Raw genomic sequence first — 23096 nt, forward strand, 5'->3', positions numbered from 1 at the left:
GAGAGCTCACCAGGGCTGGCTCCAGAGCGCTCCCCCTTCACAGGCTGAAATCCCGAGCTCTGGTTGCTTTTGCTTTGCTGGCCAGGCTGTGGCCCAGGCACAAGGTCCTGCAGTTTGCACGTAGGAGCCTGTGGCTTCGCTACTACTGACTGCCCCCAGCGCATCCTACCAAAATGTCATGTTAGCAAGTAATTCATCAAAATCCTGCAGTGCTCAACTCTATAAATTTGTAGTGCAGCATTCTCACGCATTGCTAAATAACTCAGAAGATGAAATGCCAGACCGTTACTCCCCTACCCACCTAGAATCATTTTGGTTGGAAGAGACCCTCAGGATCATCCAGTCCAACCATAACGCAACTCTAGCACTAACCTATGTCCCTAAGAGCCTCGTCTAAACACCTTTTAAACCCCTCCAGGGACGGTGACTCCAGCACTGCCCTGGGCAGCCTGTTCCAATGCCCCACAGCCCTTTCCGTGAAGAATTTTTTCCTAATATCCAATCTAAACCTCCCCTGGTGCAACTTGAGGCTGTTTCCTCTCGTCCTATCACTTGCTACTTGGGAGAAGAGACCAACCCCCTCCATGCTACAGCCTCCTTTCCCGGAAAGCAAGATATTCATGCAGCCAAGACCAGAGCTGTGAAGCTGGGGCAGCACAGATGCTGCATCTTCTGCAGGTCTTGGGATACAGCCTGAGTTCTCCCATGGGCTCATGTTCAGCCATGGCTATGACGCACAGAAGCTGGTGAGCCAGTGCAGCAGCATGGAAACGGCTCTGCCTGACCCCGACACAGGCTGCTGGGCCAGGAGCCTTGCAGAAGGCGGCTCTGGGCATCTCCTGTCCTCCATGTCCTGCCTCTTCTCACACACGGCTGACCTGCATGCACAAGACTTTGTTGCAGAAGGGCTGGAAACAGACTCTGAGACTTCACAAAAGATGAACTGGACCCCCAGCGAGTTCAGGCTGCCACGTGAGCCCCGCTGTCTCTTTGGGCCTGTGTTGTTGCTGTAGGTTTAGAAGGTTTCTGCAAGCTTGTAGCCTAAACTTGGCAGCGGAAATATTTGAAAATCTGGAAGGAGAAAGTCACTCTGAACATGTCCTGTCTGCCAGCAGAAGAGGGCTACTCTACAGCCAGCCGATCCCAGAGGAGTCTGGCTCTTGGTCTCGTGTCTTCCCACAACGTGGAAGGGTTCCGTAGTGGAGAGCACAATGAACCCGTGACAGGCGAGCAGCAAACACCCCTCCCAGGGCACTTCCAACAGCCTCTTGTGAGCTGTCTGAAACTCCCGTGTTGCAGCATCCCCAAGCAATGGCATTTCATTCTCCTATCAAGCACCAAAGAGCTTTCCTCCCCAAAAAGAAGAGACGTTTGTGGTGCGCTGGGTGTTCACTGCTGAGCACAAAGCACTCCTTTTCCTCAGAAGCCTTTCCAGAAAAACCCACCTCTTTGTGAGACAGGTCTGGCTCTGCCCTGAACACAACGTGTCAGCCTTACTGGCTGCCCAGGGACTCTCTGAAAACACCTTCACAGAAACCTAAAGCACCAGCAGCCGCTGAAGCCTCTTCAGTCTCTTGACCCACACAGAACTAACACTCACAGTTGGCTGCACAATTTAAAACATCTTTCCCCAGGGCTATTATTAGACACTTTTATTAGTGCTTTATATATACGCAGTGAACAAGGCTCCAGAGTAAGGCTGTATAAGCCAAGAGAGAGAAAAACCAGCATTTGTGCTTAGGTTAAATAAATCACTCTCATTCCATGCTAACTCTCATTGCCACATCTAAGCCAGAGAAAATAGCAGAGCCTGGTTTGAGGCCAGGAGTGAACACGAGTTGAGAGCTTTTAACAGAGAGTTTCAACAGAAAATGCCCTGGGCTGCCTGCGCACGAGCGAAACCCATCAGCCAGCCCAAGAACGGATGAGCCCCAGGCAGCTCTCGCCTCACCAGAAAGGACCCACATTTCAACACTTCTCTCCACATTTTGATGAAAAACAAATGCAGAACTGCAAGGGAAACTTCTCAGTGTTTTCACCCACTGTTTCCATTGGTTTTAGTTTTAATAAGAGCGTGACTGCATCTTCCCATTCCTTTGACACAAACCGATGAAACAATACATGTGGCTCAGCAGCAGCCTCCTAGAAAAACACCATCATGCATCAAATAAGTGGAAGATTCATGAAAACAGGACTTCATTCACTTCCAGCCATCTCAGACAATAAATGAGGCGCTACACAAAGAGGTGCTATGAAGCATGCTTTAAAAAGGGGACTCCTCAATGCAGCATGGTTGTTGAACTTGTTTGCACTAATTTGATTTTTCTTCCAGCGTGAAATCTCATGTTCTGAATAAAGCCCTCACTGCTTCCTCAGATTTGTAAATGGACAAAGACCAACCATCCTCTGTCACCGTGGCCACGTTCAGGGTGCAGCGCGCAGGGCCGCCCCACACTGAGGGACAGCAGCCTTGGGTTACGAGGTTGGTGCAGAAATGATCACCCCTAAAATGCAAACACGAGCCAAGCAGTAACCACACACGCTGCAGGATGGAGAAGCTGCGCAGGGCAGAACCTCGAGCGGAGACCACGCGTGTCTGCCCATCCCAAACCTACCACCCTGCCCCGGGCTCCTATTTCTCACCTATCTCTGCAAAGGAGTTTAGTGAGCTGAGCCATGAAGACAAATCTTCCTGTGCATAAATGTAACTTAAGCATAGGTTCATTTTCAGTCTCTCAGAACATATATTATTGGCATATTTCACAAAACTTAACTCTCCAAAGGCTGAGAGTGAGTCAAAATGGTCTAGCTGTCATGAACTGCACAGAAACAACTTAAAGGAATTCTGTTGTTTTTAAATCCAAAACCAGAGCCACAAAAATGAGGTATTTTGTTCTTTGACACAGGGACTCATAATAAAAAACCATTTATTCATGAAAAATGCTATGCGGGCAGGCCAGCACGGCTGCAGGGTGCAAGTCCCCGCCTTTGCGCACCACAGACATCCATCACACTTACTTTGTAAAAGTGGGAAAGGATTTGAAATCAGGGGACTTGCGGTTTCTGCAAAAAAGAAAGAGATTTAAATATTGAGAACGGCAGAGACCTCGCTGCACGCGACACAGCTCTGCCATCTGCTCTCTGATCCTTATCCTCGCTCTGCACTTCCAGATTTAACTGTGGCAGGACCGGGGTCTCCGTTTACCGCAAATTCCGACATGTCCAGCTGTGAATTTTCTCCCAATGCCTTGCCAAGTTTCTCATGGCTGGGAAACTGCATCTTCCCTTCCCATTTTGAAATGTCCAGAGATTTTAACGTACACCCTATGCTACAGTAATGGGCACAGTCAAGTGGTGAGGGCCAGCAGAAGAAAAGCTATTGGGGTAAGAAGCCTTTTACAAATGCCTTTTTGGGGGACCCCAGATGCAAATTTCCAGGTTCACCATGGAACTTCTTCAAACTGAAGCTGGGGAGGAAGAACAGGGTGTTTTAGCCTCACTGGATGATGCGCCAAAGGAGAGAGTTCCCAAGCAGCGCACGTTACTTCAGGCTGAGAATACACATTTTCTGTGGAGTACACCTTGCAGATTGCCTCTCTTTAACGTGTGACTGAAAGGAATGGAAACTCTGGATGCTCCATGAGCCCTTGGTCAACCAGGGGCCACGTGCATCCCCCGCGGTGCCCGGGAGCAGCAGCAGCGACTCGCAGCGCCTCACACCTTGTGCAGTTTCCTACCGTTTCCAGGTGAGCCCTGGAGTGACAAACCCCTGCAGAGGGGAAGAAACTATCACTGTTAAATATTCAGCCATCAGTTCAGTGCATTTATGGAACAGTCCCAAGTCCAAAGTTCTGAATTGATGCATCGGTGAATGAGGCTCTCGGGGCTGACAGACTTGGACTGGTTCGCTTGGAAGGAAAACTTCATTCATTAACCTCCTAAGTGAAGCACAGTGAAGCTTCGTGATAAATATTTCAACACGATGAGGACCTGTGCTCTTGAAGAGGGCATCAGCTGGCAGGGCCAGCCAGCAAGGAATGAAGATGAAGGCATGGATGCTGCTTGGCAAAGACACGAGCAGACAGTGCCGTGGTGAGCGTGTGGACGGGAGGCACCAGCTGCGTACAGAACGCTGCTGACCACTTCACACGCTTCTGTGACCCGGCATTGTGCTAAGAGCGCTGTTTGCAGATGATGAGGTCTGTATCTGGAGGATCTTCACTGAAACAGGTTCCTCATGTGGTCCTAGTGAGCAGCTGAACAGGGCAGGCTCCTCCAGGTACCATTCTTTCGCTCTTCGTGCTCACTGCCTCTGCTTTGGGAAGCGGTGTACTGATTCAGTGAACGCAAGGATGCTCACCAGACCATCCCACGGCTGCAAGCTTTAAAGGGCTCTTTCAGCACCCCAGGGGCAATAAGCTTGTGAGGGCCAAAACCCGACATTTTACTGTCCCCTCAGAAGTCACCTTGACCTGGAAGAGGCCGCAGCAGTGGCAGAAACCCCATAACGCACTGCGATGAATTCTCAACATACTCTCTGCTGCTTTCCAGCCAGCAGTGCTAAAGCAGCCTCGTCCTTATGCTTGACTTCTATACGCATGAAAACCATTGTCAGTTTGCAACAGGAGTCCAGGCCACTTGCTAAACGCTGCTACTACAGTATTTTAAATGAAGAAAGACTCTTGGGATTTTTCTGGTCTTATTATTATTGACCATTTTGTTATCCACGCACTGTAATGTCCCCGTCTTAGCACAGCCAGTTCCACTAAAGCAAACTAGTCGGAGAACAGTCATGGAAGTGTCATAGTTTGAATGATTAACAATAATTTGGCTCGCTTTAGGGATTTGCTGATCAGGCAAAACTGAAGCAGGAGTTCACCTTTTTCTGCCCATATTCTGGTCTATCAGTGACCCTTTTTGCCATGTCCTGTCCAGCCCCAGCCCAGCACAGCATCTGTGCTTGAAGACTCCAATCCACAGCTCGTATCACTGGCTGGTTGTTCCCAAGTTTGCTGACCGCTCATACTCCTGCCACAACGTCCTTCCCCGTGTCCCAGAGCTCCTGAGCAACCGGCAGGATTTCACCCACAGAGACATGCTGCTGAGTGGTTATTCTAACCCAGATACCTTTCTTCCTGGCTACAAGTTGCCTGTTCAACACAAGTCTGGAACAACTTCAACGAATGTGGCACCAGAAAGAAACCGTTCATTCCTGGCAACCTCAACTCCAAGCAAATGCCCAGTGGACACAGCAACTCTTATCTATGTGATGGAGCAAAATGACACTTTCTTAACTGAAGCCTCGTCCTATGTTACTCTTCTTCTAACGTTGACAACTGCACTCTGATGGTAATCCTTCATCTTTGCACACCTGCTTTGAAAAATGCAGCTCTATGCATAATTGTCTTGCCCCTTGGTCAGTACTGTGTTCTGCACAGCTTAGTTACGACAACGCGGGAGCTCGGAGAGTAACAACTCACCCCTCTTTCCCTCACTCCTCAGACTTGGTGATTAGCAGCTCGCACCTCCCAGCTCCGTGCAAAGGCAGCAGTAGCAGACTCGTACCGCGCACAAACCAACCGATAGATGAGAAGGAGATGTACCAAGAGATGAACCACACAAATGGGAATTGTATTTTGTGCTTCGGTCCAGCTGACATAACTTGTGAGCCAGCCGGGTGCGTCTCAGGAGGCAGGGGCGTAGGGGGCTAGCTGTGCTAACATCAGACTGCAATCAACAATCAAGAATTAACATGCCTCAAGCGTTAAAGCTGTATACACCACCAAAAATACTAGCCTAAAAGTCATGTCCTCCCAGAAGAAATCCTACCAGGTTTGGATGTACTATATCATCATCGGATGAGGGTGATGGCAGGAGAGGATGTACCGCCAACAAGAGAGAAGAGAAGACGCCAGTGTTTGTAACACACCTGGCTGACTCCTCCCGTACGTGCACCACGACCTGCATTTCCAGTGCAAAACAGCTTTTTTGGACTAGCTGGCAGTTCGAGGATCTGAACAACCTTACTCTGTAGCGAGATCATCCATCAACTCAAGTCTTGTGAACACACAGCGATGCTGACAACGGTCTCAGCGTAACGACGCAATTTGCTTCACCGCAGAAGTTTGGGAGGAGCCGCTGGTGGGTGTCCCAGTCTGGGCTCCATCAGGGAGCGCACGGGACGCGGCGCTGGAGGGACAAGAGGAGGGACTGAACCGTTCCTGCGACAGAAGGTGCGCAGGGGCCCCGAGCAGACATCACGTCTGCTCCCATCAGACCCACAGATTTACATCATCGGTTTAGCGCTGATCTGCACTCTGCCTTTTTGCTGCTTTCCATAAAGCTAAAGGTTAGTTCTGCGCAGCTGCTAAGCGAAAAAGACATGGTACCTATTTCTGTCTGAGAGACAACCAGGTTTAACACACGCTAAAAATATTGGGTTTACGTGGCAAGTGGCGAACGAGACATTTCTAATTATCGTTCTGCTTGAAATAGTTCCATGCTACAATTGGATGGGAATTAGGAACCACAATATATTGCAGGATGCTGCTTATGTACATTTTCACTTGCTAAATATAACCATCTTAAGTGTGCTGCATACATATGAAAATTAAGTATACTGCTGAAAAATGTTCTGCACTTAGAACTGATTCACTAAAAAGAAATATAGCATATAAGATCAGGAAATGACCGACTAACAAGTCTGTCATTTCTGAAAATCCCACCAAGTGTGTGTTTAAAATTTGGTCCTATGTCCTTTAAATTTTGAGAACTGACACTTCGCAGTCTTTTAAAAAAATTTTTACTTCTTAATTGAAAGGAGGAAATTAACTTTTGGTCTCAATTTCAGGTCAGCTTGGCGGCATGAACGGATCAAAAAAAAAAGATATTTCCCTTGCCCCCCTACCCACTCTGAAATAAACACTGCTGGAAAGAAAAGCTTCCCTGTGTAAATATGAATGAAAAGCACTGACATTTTAAAAACTGTACATGCTAAAATTTGTTCCACTGGAACTTATGACAGTAATAGTTACCTAATGCAGCAGATGAAATTGAGACACATTTATACAGCTTAAATCAACCTTGAAAGTTAAAAATATTTCCCAATTCCCTACAGAATTTTAAATGTTGTCTCTTTCACATTCAGAACATTTAGCAAGTTTAGACATCAATAAATACTGCCAATTTCAATTATTTTTTTTCTTTTGATGGCTGTATTTTAAGGTATTAAACTAAATAACTTTTTAATTGCCTTTTCGCTTTGATTTTTTTCCTTAACGTCTCACAATTTCCTGCACCCCCCTTGGCCTACAGGTGGTGTTAACAGCAAATTCGTCATTTTACTAAAGTCACCCAGAGCATCCAAACCACCAGATCGAGGCTGGTTTATGCTGGAAACACTCAATTAGAGATGGTCGATGCCAAGGGCTGCAGGTCACACACATGCATTTGCCCCTTTCTGGGACTTTTTCCTTCCCGTGCTCAGGCGGACAACCTCCAGCTTTTGCAAGGAGAGTATTTCACAAGCTCGCCTTCAAATATTTTTTTTTTAATTTAGTACAAAAAAACCCTGCACATGTCAAGACTCAGAAAAATGATGCCCACCAAGGAGGGTTTTCTTGAAAGCGGCTTTACAGAATTGTAGGTGATTACCAGCTTATGCATCGCAATGAGTCAATTCCATCTTTTGGGATCAAGTCAAGTAATTGTTTTCTGGACCTTGCTTATTATCCAGCACTGAATAACCACCAGCTTCGTGAGAGCTGGGAGCTCTGCGGTGGCTGCCTGCGCTCCAGAAGTGGTGCAAAGAAGCAACCTGCACATTTTAGCAGATACTATTTTTAAAGCACTGTGAAATTCCCAGATTTCATGAAAAAAACAAATTTAGGGGGTTATGGAGACTTCTTCCTATTAACACAGAGGACATTCTCCCAATGGTCAGGTGGACAGCAGCTAAACCGTCCTTCTCCATCCGCTCTGCGGCTCCGCCATGCCCTGCTGGGAAAAGGACCTTCTGCTGTTATAGTAGATGGACTCAGACGCAGCCACAGAGCAGCATTTGCCACAGAGAACAGGAACCGTTGTTGTTTTGTGGGCACTAAGACACCACATTACTCGGACAAAGATACCAGGTACCTGCATTCATTATGACAAGGGTTTGGGCTGGATGCAGGGAAGAGACATCGTGAATCCAACATCTTCCCTTCTAGTCGTCTCATTCCCACTCGGGACTCCCCACAGAGTTGCACCCAAGCCTATTTTAGGTGGCTTTCCTTGCTGACATTGCCATTCTGCTCATCCTCCTGCTCACTCCAGACACGAAGTGGGCTGTGCCACTGTGACATGGGGAAAGAGCATAATGTACCCGGCCGGGTGGCCTAAAAAAAACCCACTGCTCTGTTTGTTATCACTATAAGCGAACCTGTGACACAAAACTCACAACCACAAAAAGCAAGTGGTGCAAGGACTCAAGCGTTTAACAAGGGCAGGTCGCACAGCTCTGAGGCTGCTCAACTGGGACATGCATTTACCTCCCAAACCTGGGGACTGTTCTTTACAGCAGCAGGAGTTTGGCGATAAGCAGCAGATGGGAGTGGGGAGGATGTAAGTGTCCGTCCTTCTGTCATCCTCAACCACACAATCTCCATCTGCTTCGCTGCCTGTGTGAGATCTGCTGGCTGGAGCACAAGAGAGGACAAGCCAACAATGCCAGAATTACTCCCGAGAGTTCACACCACACATGTGAATACTGAGCCACGCAGAGTTTGTCCCACCTGCTGAAACACAGCCATGGAAGGAAGGAAAATGGGGAGGTAAGGACATGTCAGGTTTTCAAAAAGGAAGGTACTGAGAGCTCTGCTTGGACTCCCAAGTACGAAGATGCCTGCAGAGCTTTCCATGGCCTCTCTAATCACCAGTGCCACCCACACCATGACATGGTGATGCTCACTGCAGTTCCTATCAATGAGAACATTTAGACTGACTCCTGAGAACGCGAAGAAATAAAAGAGGAGAAATGGCTTGGTGCAAGAGCTGGAAAAGAGCACTGAATAGGACACATAGGAAGCAGAACAAAGATGGAGTCAAGGCGGGGAAACAGGCTGGGAAAGAAAAGAAGGTGCTGGATAGATAAGGGAAGGGGGAAAAGGGAAGAAGTTTATACATCCACATGCACCAGTCCGGCTTTGAGGAGTGTGTCAGCTGCCTAATGCAGAAAAGAACTGCTGCCAGCCAGAGCCCAGCTCCCCTCAAACCAGCCCTGAGCTGCCCACTCGAGTTCCTCAGGTTTCCTGGTGCAAACAGAAGTAGGAGTGAGCACCTTGCAGCCCCCTGCAGCCCGCCAGGCCCTAAGTGAGCCACTAAAATAAACTGCCCATACGTGTGGTGCAGACAGAAGCACTTCTCACAATGAAATAAGACCAGCAAATCCTATAAAACTCACTAGTCATTTTCTAAGAATTCCTGGCTTTGTTTTGATTTTTACTTTGAGCTTTTACTCATGTGCTTTAAATGTAGTAGTTCAGCTAGAAACAGATTCAGGAGGATGAGCGTGATGTGAGCTGGTAGGAGGAGATGGCACGGAGATCTGTGGGATGTATCACAGCAATAATGGGTATTTAGTAGCAGTTCAGACAGAACTAAAGTCTCGGACTATTCAGTACAGCCACTCTTTTGTGTGTGCGTGTGACTCTTGTCAGTGGTTCCTACCCCACACTCCATGATACAGGTTCATTTCCCCTCTTGCAAAACTTAACAAAAGGAATTTTGCAACCAGAAGGTTTTACAGCGCAGCTTTCTTGGGTTTAGGGATGAACTGTTTGATATGAAGGGAGACAATTCTGTCATCCCTGTGTAGGCTATAAAGAGTTTGACAGGAATAAAAAAGGAACAATCTAAGGTTGCTGCTTTCAAAGGTCCCCAGAGGAGTCAGGAACCCAAACGGTATACTGGCATTTAAAGATGTGCACTGAAAAGCTCTGGACAAACCACTCATACTGCCCACAGAAGTCAAGACATGAGGAGCAGACCGGCCAAGCGGCAAGTGGCCACTTTCAGAGCAGCAAGTCAGGCCAGTAACTCTCAGCAGGTAATTTTTTTTTGCGTCATGTCTACACGACTACATACATAGACATGTATCATGTCTACATGACACTGCTACACCATTTAGTGTCATGTCGAACGGGCTGGGCAGGCTGACTGAAGGCAGACGTGGGCAGCCCCCTGCTGCCACCCAAGAGGAACAGGACTAAAGAGTACAAGGGCCTGAAACACAGAGACGAGCTCACCTGATGGATTCTGCTTACATCGCTTTTCTTTAGGTTTTTCTGTCCCCGAATGAACAGCTGTAATTGTGGTGAATGCTTGGATTAGTACAAGATTGTTCCCCAAAACATAATACGCGGTATTTTAGTAACAAACAACTTTCTTCCCGTTTGCTATCACCCACTCTGCTACTGCACGTGGGTTTTCCAACACCACTTCATTCCTTTTCAACATGGTTCTAGAAAGCCCCATATTTGCTTCAGAGGCAGACATAAACCCCCACAACAGACACTGTGGAACCTGCTCCAGGGAGAAATCTCTTCCCTTACCTGTCCATTCCAGCTACCAGCGTTGCAAACACCATGTGTTTTGGTACTCTTGAACGGGGAATGGAGGGAGGCCAGCCTTTTCTGCTGGCACGTTATTTACCTCTGCATTAGGACACCAAAATTACATTTTATCTGGTCTGCCCTTTATGCTCCAATTAGCAAGCGCAAGAGAATGGCACTGTCCCACTTGAAGGCAGGAGGATACATACACAGGATAAGAATATTGTAAAGAAAACTCTATAAATGGTGTACCTAACCAAAATTTTCTAGGCCAGTGGTTATATTTAGTTACCACCACTTGGACTTAAAACTCAAAGCAAACTCCAGAAATGGGGTAAATTTGAATTCCTTCTAGCACATGCATTCTGGTCCCCCATCTGCACATCTGGTATGCGTGACCTCCATATAGCAAATTCACAAGCAGCTGGATTCTGCTTACAGCGACATGTAAATGCCACATTTACCATTGCATTGCTGTAATATCCAAACTGCTGTTCTACTCATAGTGCTCAAACTTCTCTTGCTTGTTACAAATGGCTTCACTTCCCAAGGACTTCACTGATGCACAAAGAACGAGTACTGCTTTATCTCCATCCGTATTCCCCTTTCTCTACATCTTTGCTCCTCATTGAAAAATCTGTGTTAAAGTATGTGGACCTTCGGAGCAGGATCCTCACATCACTATTTTCTACAGGCTCTGGAGATCCAGGAACCTGGGGAGCAGTGAGAAGAAGGTACTACCCCAGGAAGGCTACCTGCCTGCAAGCCTAAAGGAGTTACCCCAAATATACCAACAATCACCAATCACTGCAGAATCCTGTGCTGGAGGGGCATGTATGTGCTAAGCAACAGCAGGAGGGGGTGAACACACTTACCGCTGGAGTTCTGGGAGTTGCTGTTTGTTTCTTCAAAGTTGTTTTGCGCTTTGCCTTCCACTCTCCTGCTGAAAGCACTTTCTGCTGGGTGGAGAACAAAGCAGGGATGGTGACTGGTCAATACTGGACATGGAAACAGACAGACGGCAGGCAAGACAACGTGCTCCTGCGCCACAAACCCTGAATAAAGCAGAAAGGTCAAATACCTCATTTTGGAGGCAAATGGGCCAGACTCATTGGAGGGATAACAGGTAGATATTTTTCTTGAATGCCTTCTGGCTGAGATGGCCTGGATTGGCTCTTAGGGAGCCCATGAACACCAGTCCTGACTGAACCAGAAGGGCCACGGCTTCCTTCCCTGCAAAAAAACCCAACCCTTACCTTCCTCTTCCTTAAGGCAAAGAGCAGCCATTAAAGCCTCTGGCACAGGTGAGCAGGTCTGCAGCCTGAACTCGGGTCCTCACAATGTGTAGTGTCACCTACAGAAGCCCTGTGCCTGCTCTCCCCGTGGCCTGCATTCCCTTCCTAGCCGCCCTCCCTGCAACGTCCAGGTGAAGGACTGATGGGCTCAGCGCCTGCCCACGACGTCTGGAGAAGCTACAGCAGATCCTCCGACCCTCCGTGCTTCCCAACAGTGGCCTCGCTGCCTCAGCCCCGCCACGGCCCAGCAGCCGGCCCGGCTCCTGCTCCTGTGCTCGCGCTGCCGGCCGCTGCCCTCGGCAGATCACCTGCTTCGCACGCTGCAACAACAGCGCAGGGCAATTTACTTCCCAGTAACTGGACTGGGAGGGCTCCTCCAGGAGGCAGAGGTGGTTCCTGACCTGGCAGTAGCTGCAGTGTCCTGAAATGTCACTGTACAGCACAGCTGACGTGCCTCCCACCCTTCTCAAGCTGGTGACCCTTAGCACAAGCTCAACAGCACAAATAGAATCACAGAATCATTTTGGTCGGAAGAGACCCTTAAGATCATCCAGTCCAACCATGGCACTAATGCATGTCGTCTGTCCAACCCCTCCAGGGATGGTGACTCCCCCACTGCCCTGGGCAGCCTGTTCCAATGCCCCACAGCCCTTTGGGGAAGAAATTGTTCCCCAGATCCAACCTCAACCTCCCCTGGTGCAACTTGAGGCCGTTTCCTCTGGTCCTGGCGCTTGTTCCTGGGGAGCAGAGCCCGACCCCCCTGGCTCCAAGCTCCTTTCAGGCAGTTCAGAGATCAGGTCTCCCCTCAGCTCCTGTTCTCCAGCTGAACCCCCAGCTCCCTCAGCCGCTCCCATCACACTTGTGCTCCAGCCCCTCACCAGCTCCGTTCCCTTCTCTCAACTTGCTCCAGCACCTCAAGGGCTTTCTTGGCATGAGAGGCCCAAAACTGACCCCAGGATTCAAGTTTTGGCCTCCCCAGTGTCCAGCACAGTGGGATGATCACTGCCCTGGGCCTGCTGGCCACACTACGTGAGGTCTGATCTCACTTCAACTGGGTTTGCAATATCTGGGCAAATATATTTACCCTAGTGACTCAAAAGGAAACAAAACAAATGAAAGGTGAACTGGCCAAACTGATGTGTATGGTCTATGCTGCACAGACTCATTCACAGAGCCCACTGTCACCCAGTGGCTTCATCTGAACGTGGCTTCGCAAAACTCTGCTGGGCTCAGCAAATTGTACAGGGAGGGAGTGGGGACACAGAAGTCTTTCATTCAGGAGTGACAGGGGCTGTTGAAAATTGATATTAGATCATTATTTCCTTCGGCATTTCTGCAGACCACCGGAGCGGTCAGAACTGCTGTCACGACTCCTAAAGAGGCCCCAGGTCCTGCAGCCTCCCAGCCTCTCTGTGCTGAAATGTGGCTCAGACACACGCGCTCATGTCTGATGTCCTTAGAAAAGACCTGAACTGCATGAAGCTCCCAGCCCAAGAATTTTGGTCCAGCCAATCCTTAGCGGACCCTTCCAAGTGCTGAGCAGGCTTCTCAAATTCTCTACCTACTACATTCCTGACTCTTTCTAAAATGCAGGAGAACAGGAAAACTTGGTAATTAAATCAGTTAAAACAGAACCACATAAAACAGGCTTAAAAAGGAACTGGAGACGTTGTCTAGTCCATCCCCCTTGACAGATAAATAATAGGAATGAGAGGTCTTAAGTAACTAGAACATCAGAGAACACAGTGGGAAAAAGAGACCCAGGTTCAAATCCTGGTGTATGTCACAAGTGAGTTGGAGGTCTCCAAAAACATTGGATAAAATTTGCAGTAGTTTTGTCCCCATCCCCTATATTTTTTTCTGGTTTTTTTTTTTCCCAAGTCTGGCACTAAGAAAAAAGCTGGTTTAATGCAGCTCCTTGGACTTACTATGTCCTTCCCACACAGGACAGCTGACGCTAATTCTCTCTCTCGCTTTCTCTTTTTCTTTCTTTCTTTCTTTCTTTCTTTCTTTCTTTCTTTCTTTCTTTCTCTCTTTCTCTCTTTCTCTCTTTCTTTCTCTTCTTTCTTTCTTTCTTTCTTTCTTTCTCTCTTTCTCTCTTTCTCTCTTTCTCTCTTTCTCTCTTTCTTTCTCTTCTTTCTTTCTTTCTTTCTTCCTTCCTTCCTTTCTTTCTCTCTCTCCTCATACCTGAACCTTTTGCATGCAAAGCAAAATTACCTGTATAGAGAATGTAAGTGCCATGCTGCTGAGCGTCTGTGCAAAGACTGTCAGCGGAGCGGTGCTGCACCGTCTCTGGGATTACCCAGGCCCACGTGGAACACCTCCAAGTGCAACACTGGGAAGGCATCCATCCCTTCTGGAGACTGTCTTCCTGATGGGTGTTATGGTCAATGCTTTTGTACCAGAAATTCAAGCAGCCGCTCAGATTGCTTTTGTACAGGACACCATGGAAATGATGCCACCAGATAGACAGGGTAGGACCCCCTGACTAATATTAGTTTCTTGAAGATCAACCTACCAGGCTCAAGCATCATGTGAGTCTTTCCTCCATACAGGAAGAGAACAGCTCAACGTTTTTACCCAATGTACTGATATACTTTTTGATTAGAGAAGTGCGGGGGAAAAAAGTGCCTTGGCAGAAACCATCTCCCAGTTACTGTTCAGATGAATCTGGTCACTGACCTGGGAAGGCTCCCAGTTTTTCTGCCTTTGTAGGAGATACGAAACTGGAAGAAGTCGTTGCAAGTTTAAGTAACTAACAAAAAAGGTTTCTCAGCTTTAACTCCTAACTTGGTTGGACTGGATGGACCTCAAATTAGTAATAAAATCATATAAATGCTTAAGAGGTGCAATAACAATATGGAATCTCAGGATTCACATGCTGTAAGAAGACAGGTCACTCACGGAAACATCTGGTAGCTGTGGATGTGTGTGTCATTAACAAAAAGCATCCTTGCTCAGCATCCCGTGGCCTGGAGAGCCCCACAGCCACCTCTGCTACTCGGCACCTGCCCATGCCTGACATTTCAGGGGCATTTAAACACCAGCTGATTAACCAGCCCTTCTTCTGCACTGAGATGGAACATGCACCTAGCAAGCCCATAGATGTCAGAGACTGCTTCCTTGCTGTCTGGACATTTGAACATTATGTCTCACATCCTATTTATTAATAGTTATTTTTCAGTGCTCTTTGCCTTCCTTTTTTTTTTTTTTTAATTTTTTTATATATATATATATTTAAGGTTTGACATTGTTTGGAAGGAGGAAATAGGTACTATGGGAGGTTCAGCCTTGAGTCTTAACACCTCTGTAATGGTTCTGAACCATTAATTTTGCTGCTGGAGCCCAGCTTAGCTCTCGGTGGTTCCTGTGGAGAGTGAAGCACTGTGAAAACACCCGTACTCCATTTCACTTCCTCAGGCACAGGAAAATGTCATCTTGAGGGAAACAAACACTAAATGCCAAACAAAGCTGAAAATGAAACAAGCCCCCCATACCTGACAAGCCACTACGCCAGTCCTTGTCAGGAAGCCCTTCTCAGTTTGTGACACCAGGATTTGAAACAGGGTCTTTTGTACCTTGTGGTTAGCGTGATGCTTAAAAACCCACAACTTATCACTGGGAAGAGGTTACAAAGACCTACTGCTGATCTAAACTGTCATTTATAAAGTGCCAAAGGATCTACCCCTCAACTGCTTCTGGGAGTAGCTTTTCTGGGACAGTCATGGATGGAGCAGACTGAGTCCAGGAAGCGTCAAAAGCCAACCCAGGGCAGGACTGGACACTAAGCAGTTCAGAAAGTCGATGGTAGAAAGGCAATTGGTACCTGTGATGGCCTTGCTTCCTGGGGATCCAGAATTTGGAGCGCGGAACATCTGGGATTGGGATGCCGGTGGGACACCGGAGGGGGTGCGGTGCAGGAGGGTAGAACATCGGTTTATTGAAGCCGGTGTTTTTTTGCTGGACTGGCTCGCCTGTGTCTTCACTGCCACGAAGAGTGGAGATCGAGAGAACTCTGGATATGAACACTCAGAACTAGTGCCTGGACAGTCAGTCAGCTCCCAGACCGTGTGCCTTCTGGGAGGGTTGCTTTCTAACAGCCACGCTCACCAATCCCTCGCGTGGGGACCTGCAGCAACTGTGGATCCACCGATCCCATGTAACAAAATCGTTTTCCCCACTCACCCGAGGGGACAGATTCTCGAACCTGGTTAGTTCCCTTCCACACCTTTAACCAACCCTTTCCTCCTCCAGCAGGAATCACCCCATCCATCCATCCATCCATCCATCCATCCATCCAGACACTTTGATTGCCCCTGCATCTCTGTCCTCTATTTCTATGTATATAAGAGTTTGGATTTTGAAAGCAGGTTTCTAATGTGATACTCAGAGCTCTGAATAGGGAGAAGTTTACATCTTTGTTACTTGAGTCTTGCATAAATCTTAGAGATCTCCAGCTATACTCCTAGTCTCATTAACCAAATAAAAAGGGTGCTATTGGTAATGGAAGGGAATTAGGAGGCAGAGTTCTCATCCTGCAAGTCAGGAAAGGCCTTTTGGCCTCCGTCTCCAGACAAGTACTGGTGACATGAGGAGAAATTCTGATTATTACTGGGATATGCTCTTTGAATGTATCTACATTTTGGTCTTTGCAATGCACAGGGAGGTTCACCAGGAATTTTCAATGCCAAAAGTCATACGAAAAACCTTCAGGAGGACAGCCCTCTGTCTAGGCCCCATGGATTAAAAAACAACTACAAAAATGGAGAAACAACCTAACAACCCCCTTCATTCCTCAGTGGCTTCTTCCACGGAAATTTGGATATGATTCCTGAAGCCCAAGTCCCACCCCAACCATTTGCCATGAAGAATCAGTAAGAAACAAGGTTCGTATAACCCACAGCCCAAGCTCACTGCCAGTAATTTCTACAGGGTGATATATTAGGGTGTCGGATACTGGATGGATACCACTAGCACCTGTCCATCCTATACAGTGTAACTCAGAAATCCTCACCCCATTGAGCAGTTCTCCATCACAGGCTGTCACGGCAGCACCACAACCTGCCTCTGAAATGGGTGAGGAGAAATGTCACCCAAGGCTGAGACTGGACGCTCATTTCCAAAATTCCACGGGACACGATACACCTCGAACGCGAAGCGATCTCATCTTTCCCTGTCAGCAGCATTGGAGAGTGAGGACATGCACATTCCCAATGGCTTGAACTCAAAGGAAACAAGTTTTTTGCTTCTTTTGATCTGTGACACAGATCCAAGATGATGTTTCCTGCAAATATTACTGTATTTCTGCAGGAGATTCTGCGCTAGGTTTTCTCACAGTTTAGGTCAAGATACTTTTCCTCTGCTTGGTCTCTGGCCAGCTGAATAGGCAGGAGCCTTGCTTTTGCTTCCTATGCTTCCCTTCGGTCCCCATGGGTAGTCCTCCAGTCGCTGCCAAACTGCCAGCAAAAATGTAGTCAGATATGACAATTCTCTGCTTATGTCTTACATAGTTTCCCACAGGGCCCATTCCCACCAATTGCTGCTTTATTCCCCATCTATACCAAGAGAAGCAGCAATCAGCCAACTATTCAGTGTCAGAAACTATCATGAAACTATCATCATCATGAATCTTCTGCAGTCCAGATACTGCTCTCTGTCAAGAAAAAAGTCTCAATGCTATGAAGACCTCCAAAATTGCTTCTTTCCCCCCCACAACTTAAACAAACCGTAAGTCTCCAAATTCAGGTGCAGAGAGAAGGTTGCTCCCTGAGTTTAGGCAGAGACTTTGAGCCAGTGAGACAAGACAGACAAAAGAATATTAGTTCTGCCTAATAATTAATTGAAAAAAAGGTTTTAGTCTTTAGTTCATCAGATGACAAATTCTCCCTGAAGACTATGTAAAACAAGCAGAGAGGATCACGTAGCTCCTCTGTTCTGCTCTTGAAAAGTCATCTTCACCATGGAACTCATTGCCTCAGGCTGATGAAAAGGCCAAGTTCAAGATATTTTTCAAAAATGAAAATACTGAGTTGCTGAGTGGTTACAAAAATCTCCTGCCTCAAAATCTGCAGCTAAACAGCAAGCCTGGAGACAGCATTGTGGACAGATGATTCCATAACTGCTGCTATGAAGTTTCTAAAAAATTCTTGGAAAGCATCTGAGATATGCTCCAGTTGAGGCTGACGTACTGGAGAAGGCAGGAGAGGAGTAACGTGGAGGGTAAGTCCCACTGGATGATCTCCAGTCGCTCGGTGAACTGAGCGCACTGTGCTACAACGGCACAGAACGGCACACGGTGGAACATGGATGATACATGTGATACTTAACAGATGGGGGACTCCACCTCGGCAGCAGGAACAAGAGCTTGTTCCTGGCCGTGCTCGGTCACAATGGCTGTAGTGAAGCTCCAGGGGCAATGATGGAGTTAAAAAGACCGGAGGTGCTCTGTGGGTTTGCAACCAGGGCACTCTCAAAGGGGACTGGGAGGACAATGTTAACTCGAAGTTCCTTCACTGGACCCAGTGCTGGTGCGTGCCCTTCACGAAGGCGGTTAACAGACCTGAGAATCTTCAGATGAGAAGGCAAGAGGATAAATGAAGAGCAGCATATCTTACAAAAGAAACATCGAGTCACTCCTTTGGCTTAACCAGGAGGCTGGTCACTATGAAGTGACTTGACAGCAGGCTAGAGAAAGGTCTAGCAAGGACAGAAATTTGGGAACTTAGTCCTCCTTCATCTAGCAGAAGAAGTTATAAATAGGATCCACTGTCTCAAAGCTACAGCTAGATATTGTTAGTCTTAATGTAGTAAGGGTAATAATTCATCAAAATAATTACCTTAAGAGGCTGCTGTATTTTCTATCACTCCTAACAGCAAGATTAGGTGTCTCTCTGCAACATGTACATGAGCATCTAATCAAGGCAATCTTACAGCATGCGTTACTGCGGTCAGTCCAGTGATCACAGTGGTCCCTCCTGGTGTTCCTGCCTTTGGTAAGACCTTCACGCTCTGTCAATGGCAAGACAGTGGAGGAGAAAATCTGGCAGAGGTTTCAACATGTCTCCTCAACAGCTACATAAATCCACATACTACTACAATGCAGCACCACCACAGACATCAGATTACCAGTAACTTCACTTTTTCCAGGTAAAAATGCCGGCTAATAATTTGTGTATCACTTTTTTTTCAAGAAGATCTTGTCAGGATGGGTAACGAACATTCGGATGGTTCAGATGGAATTATATCATCACCTCTGGAAGAAAACCTATCTTTAATGAATATCATAGAGTGATTCCTTAACAATGACCTGAAATTCAATATGCTGAGAGGAAACCTCTGCTATTGGAAATAGGTCTCTCCACGGGAAAAACCCTGCGCTCAGATCTATCACATTCTTAATGTGCTTCTTTATACATATAAATATTGCCAGTGGAGCCTGTTGCTAATGCACTATAGGACTGGAGAGGGGGAAAAAGATCTGAACTCACAGATGTCACTCACTGAGATGGAGGAAGCAAAGACACACCATCCAACTGGAATCTGGGTCTGCTTTTTCCTTAGGTAGGCAGGACCTGTGTGGAAACCAGACTAAGATCCCCTTCCCTAAGAGAAAAAGCCACGATGGCAGCTGCCTTTAAGAAACACTGCATTTAACCACTTCAGAGAAACAAATTGTATCCAGTGTCCTTTGTGATTAGGAAGCAGAGGGGCTTGATGAACTTCCTCGAGCATCTCGGGTGTCAGGGTGGATGTAGGTCTGTCTGTCCTCCCAAGCAGGATCACGGGGCTGGCAGGGCAGGGCCCATCCCACAGCCCCCGAGAGAGGCAAGCAAGGCAGGACCAGAGATCACAGCCAGGTTCAGCCAAGAGTCCAGATCACCAGGAAGTTCACGGCAATGAGAGGTCCGTGGTCAAGCTAGAGAGTCAATCCAGAGCCCAGCAACAGGATCAGGTCTGGTGAGGATAACCAGGGTTAGACACAAACCAGCAATTCTCACGGAGGTCCAGAGTGATGAGACAGGGTCGACGGCAAGCTGGGAAGTCAGGCTGTGGGTTGGGTACAGACCAGTGGGATCCACGGCCAGGCATGGACATGTATACAAGTGAGCTGGAGAACAACATCCTACAGTGTAGCTCAGGTCGGGACTGAAGATCCAGAGCTGAGCTGGAAAAGGGAGCTGGAAGGTGCTTGTAGGCCGCACGTGAGGTTGGTCAGGGCCATTAGAACCTATTAGTGCACTCAGGGCTCTGACACCACTTTAGATTTTCATCTTGGAAGCAATGGACATGGATAGCTGTGCAGACTTTAGTGCTCTCACCACTTCCTTCCATGACCAGGGAGTCTGTTGCCTCATCTGCAGTTGCAGAAGAGGATGCAGTGAGTGCGCACTCTGGAGCTGGGACTTACCCAGCTAGAACTCACTCTCGGTGGCTTTATGAGCCAGACCATGTTCCAAACACACCAGGTCTTCTCTGCACTGTAAGCACATCACCTAAGAGCAATCTCAACAGCCCAGTCACCTGCAAATGGGTTAAACCAGTTCCATCTTACAGAGCAGACCGAGGAAGACAGAAAGAAACCTCAGAACCCTCCTCCTCTCCATCTCCATTCAGAGATGTTTCTAAAACTGGGACAATGAATGCACCCACAATCCACTTTTTTTGGAAACAGCCTCTGACACCCTTCTTAGAAAGAGTGAATAGGCTGACAGGAACAGCATAAGAATATGTATTTTAAAAGAGTAATGGCCCAGTTCTAAGCATATTAAAAAGTTCCTACTCCTCACTAAAGAAAGGAACTTTCGAAGGAGACATTTGGCATTAACAATTCCAGGGAACCCCACAGCAGACCTCTTTTCCACACAGCAGGTATCCAGCAGCACTGACCAAAAATTATCCTGCAAGGTCCTATTGACCCTGCAGGATAACAAGTCCTTGTTTTAGCCCATTTTCAATAATTTTTTATCCATTATCACAGAAAACCAGAAAGACAGGCTCCGGAAGGGAAGCTTGCACTCGAACAGAGAGACCCAGAAAGCTGAATTGGAAATGCTGAAGTGTTTTCCTTACCCACTCCCACAATGGCTAATTTTTCAGCATTTGCCTTATAACCACAAGAACAAGACCAGCATAAAGACACAGTGGCAGCTTTACTTGATTGTCGGGGCTGAGAAAAGCCAGTTGTGCTTTTCCAAAGTCATTTTACAGCTGCCTCACAGGACCTTGGTTAGTTGGAAGAGCAGAGTTAGAGCTGTAGAAAGGTGGGAGGATGTACTGGCCAGGCTGTCTTGGGAGCTAATCATGCCCTTTCCTGTATGTTCATCAGGTTTAGTGGTTTGTCACTCTAAATCATGAATCTTACTGATCGTGGGAACTAGGAGAGGGGAAAAGAAAAAAAAGGTTAAATTAAAAAAAAGGAAAAATAAAAGTTTATGGGGAGGGAGTTAAACCTTATGAAAATATTATCCTGATCTGAAGTGTCCTCATAGTTAAAGATATTTGCTGAAATGACTGGGAACGTATCTGCACATCGCAGTGACTGCTGGTCTAGTCCGCAGCAGGGGCAGATGCTTCTGCTTTCACAAAGATTAGTGCAGAAACCATGGCACAAGAATGGCTTCGATCCCAGTGTTCAAAAGAGCGCGCCTCCTCCTCCAAAACTGGCTTCTGCTAGTCAAAATTGGGCATCAGGAGCCTGCAGCTGCCCCCTGCACGGACAGAAGGGCAGCACCTGTGTGGACCTTTCGTACCTGCAGTCAGACCTGCAGGGCCCACTGCGGGAAATGCCTTCTTTTATGCTGGAGAGTCTGGACTGGAACCAGCAGGTGCAGCTGGCTGGGAGGATGGGGAGATATCCATAGTGATAAGTCCCCTTGGAATGGGACGTACTGGAGATTCGATGTGCAGTCCTTACAGCATGCTGCTCCTTCGCTGTCCGTACAGGGGTGGAGCAGACACCAAAGCCTTGGTGTCTGCGGCCTCATCTGTTATTATTAATCTATAATGTATTGGGAGATTGACCTACTGCTGATCACCACCAACATCTGAATTAAGAGGTGGAGTTTGGGGATGCAGGGGTGTTTAGGAATAACTGTTATGTGCGCGATCATAAGCGCTGGGTTATTCCCCTTGGGCAGGTGGGAGGTAAGACTAACTTTGTGGTGATGGTGGTAGAGGTATTTTATGCCCTGCACCTTCCACCATGATCCTGGTCCATTCCATGCTTCAGAGAACCTACATGGGAGTTGTCAAGAGCCACCAAGCCTTGACCCACCTTAAAAGTGACAGTCTGGTGGACTATGTTTCCAATTTATTTCTATATATGTCTGAAATCAAACCTGCTTTATGATAGGAACTAAGAAACCTAAGTGCAGCTGAACCTGGTGCTGAAGGAGCGTTCGCTCCCTCTGCTGGCTGCAAGTGAGCTGATAAAAGAACTCACTGAGCCAATGATAATGCGCTCAGCTTGTCCATCCTCATCAGTCAAAATGCTGGCAGCCGGACAGACATGGGCAAAGAGCAGCCACGCTGGCTCACAGCATTGAAACTGCAATAAAGCACAGGGCAATGCTGTGAAAGAAGCATTAAGTTCAGGTGTAAAGAACTTTTCTGCATACTTTGAAAGCATTCAAAACCGGCATGTAGTAAGAATTTCTCTCAACTATTTTACTAAAATTTTGCACTGAATTACACTTAATTGCTCATTAAAACCTGCCTCTTTGTCTGGGGAGTGCAGATCATAGTGTCTCTCCAGAGTGTGGATCGTAGTGTTGTGTAGTATGCTCAGAACTGCCTTTTCCCAAGCTCCCTGAAATAAATATTTTATTGTCTGTGATTTAGTAGCAAGCTGCCAAGGTAATTTAAGTGATTTTGAAAAGCAGCTTTAACTCACTGTCTCAAGTAATTTCTCAGAAGCTCGTAAGAAAGATGCTTCTTCCCTAGCATGGATGGTCCCTCATTATTTAGGGGAATCCAAAAATTTTGTGCATCACTTCAGTTAAACAACAAAATAAAGTATCAAACCCTCAAGGGACATATGTAGAATTTTGTGGGCCTTGGTAAAAGTTCAGTGGCATTACAGACCTAACAGGAAGTGTCCCTCTGAGAGGAGATTCCAGCTCAGCTTTACAGTGCCCTGGTCAGCACAAGATCTACGTCCTGCCAGCTGCGACCCTCATGTTTAACCACAGTAAATCACAGTCTGTAAGGG

The 23096-nt window shown here is 47.2% G+C and overlaps 1 protein-coding gene across 10 annotated transcripts in view; it reads right to left on the reverse strand.

The window, feature by feature from the left end:
* ZNF618 (zinc finger protein 618) overlaps positions 1-23096 on the reverse strand; it is a 173579-nt gene that overhangs the window by 20538 nt on the left and 129945 nt on the right. For 5 of the 10 annotated variants that reach the window (XM_065648304.1, XM_065648301.1, XM_065648302.1 and 2 more), the window contains 3 exons: positions 15714-15902; positions 11468-11551; positions 10287-10343 (listed from right to left, as the gene is read on the reverse strand). In XM_065648304.1, coding sequence (XP_065504376.1) covers positions 10287-10343; positions 11468-11551; positions 15714-15902 — 330 coding nt within the window. The remainder of the gene's footprint in view (positions 1-10286; positions 10344-11467; positions 11552-15713; positions 15903-23096) is intronic. The other 5 variants (XM_065648308.1, XM_065648307.1, XM_065648309.1 and 2 more) reach the window with 4 other exon arrangements.

Source organism: Caloenas nicobarica, chromosome 19, assembly GCF_036013445.1.
Source record: "Caloenas nicobarica isolate bCalNic1 chromosome 19, bCalNic1.hap1, whole genome shotgun sequence".
NCBI classification, from domain to species: Eukaryota; Metazoa; Chordata; class Aves; order Columbiformes; family Columbidae; genus Caloenas; species Caloenas nicobarica.